The sequence below is a fragment of the Myotis brandtii genome, unplaced genomic scaffold, assembly GCF_000412655.1.
Source record: "Myotis brandtii unplaced genomic scaffold, ASM41265v1 scaffold986, whole genome shotgun sequence".
Lineage (NCBI taxonomy): Eukaryota > Metazoa > Chordata > Mammalia > Chiroptera > Vespertilionidae > Myotis > Myotis brandtii.
This window is the reverse complement of record NW_005372102.1, coordinates 2,967,477-2,970,027: the sequence shown is the minus strand read 5'-3', so window position 1 is coordinate 2,970,027 and position 2,551 is coordinate 2,967,477. Positions and strand designations below refer to the sequence as shown.

The window sequence follows — 2,551 nt, the reverse complement described above, 5'->3', positions numbered from 1 at the left end:
CCCTCTCACCCCTCCCCCTCACCCCCTCTCAGCCCTCCCTCTCACCCCACCTGCTCAGCCCTCCTGGTCTGAACACCACACCTTCCCCTGGGGGCCATCTTCTGGCTCCAATGAGCACCAGGGGGATCCTTTCAAAACACGGCAAAGGCAAGACTGTGAGGACAGGAAAGACGTGCTTGTCACGGGTGTGGGTGGAGGGCGGGGGCAGGGTAGGCTCTAGGGCCCTGAGACTGCTCTGTATGACACCCCAACATAGAGAGGGGTCATTAGACATCTTTCCAAACCCGCAGGATGCGCACCACCAAGCGTGGCCCGAACGCACACTGAGGACTCGGGCGATGCCGTGCCGTCACCAATGTCCGCTCTGGGGGGAGGCTGATAACAGGAGGCTGTGCGGGGCCGGATGGGAGATTTCTGTACCTCCCTCAACTGTGCTGTAAACCTAGAACTGCTGTAAAAAAAGAGTCTTAACAACAAGCAAACCCAGCCCTGGCCGGCTTGGCTCAGTGGAAAGAGCACCAGCCCACAGACTGAAGGGTCCCGGGTTCGATTCCGGTCCAAGGCATGCATCTGGGCTGCAGGCTCTATCCCGGCCCTGGTCGGTCATGCGGGAGGCAACCCATCGGTGTGTCTCTCATATTGGTGTTTCTGTCTTCCCCTCTCCCTTCCACTCTCTCTAAAAATCAGTGGGAAAATGTCCTCAGGTGAGGATTAACAACAACAAAAAAGACAAGCAAACACAAGAAGTCATGGCACTGCTCTGCCCGGGTCTCCGATAGGGCTCCCCACTTCCTCCTGAGTCGGGGTCCTTCCTCACTGTGGCCGCCAGGCCCCGTGTGACCTCGTCTCTCACACCCACACCCTGGTGCTGCCCCAGGTCCGCTAGACACCCTTCTGCCACTCCGTCACCACGCGTGCGTGTCCGCCTCCGGGCTCTGCGCACACGGTCCCAGCGGCCCCTGCGCACTCATGGCTGGTGTGTCCCATCACGTGGGGGTCCTGGATGCTGCCTGGAAGGCCCGCCCGCCTGACCCTGGCTCCCTGGCACATCCCCCTCCCAGCATGTTTCATCGCCTGGCGATGCCCGTGTCCTCTGCACACGGGAGCCCCGAGGGAAGTGGGCCTCCGTCTGGGATGCGTGCAGGGAGGGGAGGCTGCCTTCCCCCACTCCTGCCTGCCCAGGTTGCCCCTTGGAGCGTGGGAGAGGGGACAGGGGCGCTGGCCTCCAGGGGGGCAGAGGAGAGCAGGTCCCGTCGACCATTGTCCCCCAGCCCCTGGTCCCGGCCAGCTGTCTGCAGGATGCCGGTTCTCCCCCCTCTGTCCTGTTGCATCTTTCTCAGACTTGTCTGCCTGCCCCACCCCTGACCCTGGCTGTTCAGAGCCCCGGATGGCTTGGGGTGGGGATTCCAGGGCCGGCACTAGTTCTCACTAGGCTGTGAGGGACAGGCTTCCATAGCTGAGTCTGGAGCTGAGTCCTGTGTGCACCTGTGGACTCTCCACCCGCGTGAACGTGGCCTCGGTTCCAGCCCCGGCTGCCTCTTCCTGCCCGACATTCCGTGTCCTCTTACAGCAGGTCGGCTGGGCAGGGCCTGAGCTACAACTTCACTCACCTGGACGGGTACCTGGACCTTCTCAGGGAGAACCAGCTCCTCCCGGGTAAGTGTGGCCGGCCTCTGCCCCCTGTGCGCTCTCCCGCGACCTGGCCCCTCTGGGTCCCGGCTGGTTGCTCCCCCGGGGCTGGCCTTGGCGCAACATGGTGGGGCCGGGCCCGGGAAGCATGGGGCCATGTGGGAGGCGGGCAGCAGGACAGAGGCCTCCCGTGTTGCAGGCTTCGAGCTGATGGGCAGCCCCTCTGGACACTTCACCGACTTTGAAGACAAACGGCAGGTGTTTGAGTGGAAGGAACTGGTCTCCCTCCTGGCCAGGAGGTATATCGGTGGGTGAGGAAGCGGGGACCTGGGGGGACGGGGGGGGCTCCGGGGCTGGCTGTCCTCACGCACCTCTGCAGCCTTCTCACCAATCTCTGCCATGAACTTTTAAAAACTCTCTCTATTTTTTTTTTTATTGAATTCAGAGAGGAAAGGAGAGAGAGAAACATGAGTGATGAGAGAGAATCATGGGTCAGCTGCCTGCTGCACGCCCCACACTGGGGATGGAGCCTGTAACCGGGGCACGTGCCCTGACAAGGAATTGAACTATGACCTCCTGGTTCATAGGCAGACGCTCAACCACTGAGCCATACTGGCCAGGCATCTGTCATGAACTTGATGGGGAGGGAGGTCAGGGTGGTGGGCGGGGGCAGACTCGCAGGAGTCAGACAGCCCTACACCCACACCCCAACCCTGGGCAGCCCTGCCCCAGGGGAGGGGCCCACGCGCCACCGCATGGACGCTCTGCAGGGAGGTACGGACTGGAGCAGGTTTCCAAGTGGAACTTCGAGACGTGGAATGAGCCGGACCACAAGGACTTCGACAACGTGTCCATGACTTTGCAAGGTGGGCGGGGCCCCGGGACCTAGGCGTGGAGGGGGCGGGGCCCCGGGACCTGCGGG

General features: G+C 62.6%; 1 protein-coding gene across 4 annotated transcripts in view; it reads left to right on the top strand.

Annotated features, from left to right (window-relative positions):
* Positions 1–2,535, top strand: part of IDUA (iduronidase, alpha-L-) — a 12,442-nt gene extending 9,907 nt beyond the window's left edge. Inside the window, exons 2-4 of one of the 4 annotated variants that reach the window (XM_014533482.1) lie at positions 1,571–1,656; positions 1,829–1,936; positions 2,400–2,535. In XM_014533482.1, coding sequence (XP_014388968.1) covers positions 1,571–1,656; positions 1,829–1,936; positions 2,400–2,518 — 313 coding nt within the window. In that variant the 3' untranslated portion in view covers positions 2,519–2,535. Of the gene's footprint in view, positions 1–1,570; positions 1,657–1,828; positions 1,937–2,350 lie in introns of all 4 variants that reach the window. The other 3 variants (XM_014533481.1, XM_014533480.1, XM_014533483.1) reach the window with 3 other exon arrangements.
* Positions 2,536–2,551: the final 16 nt, after the last annotated feature.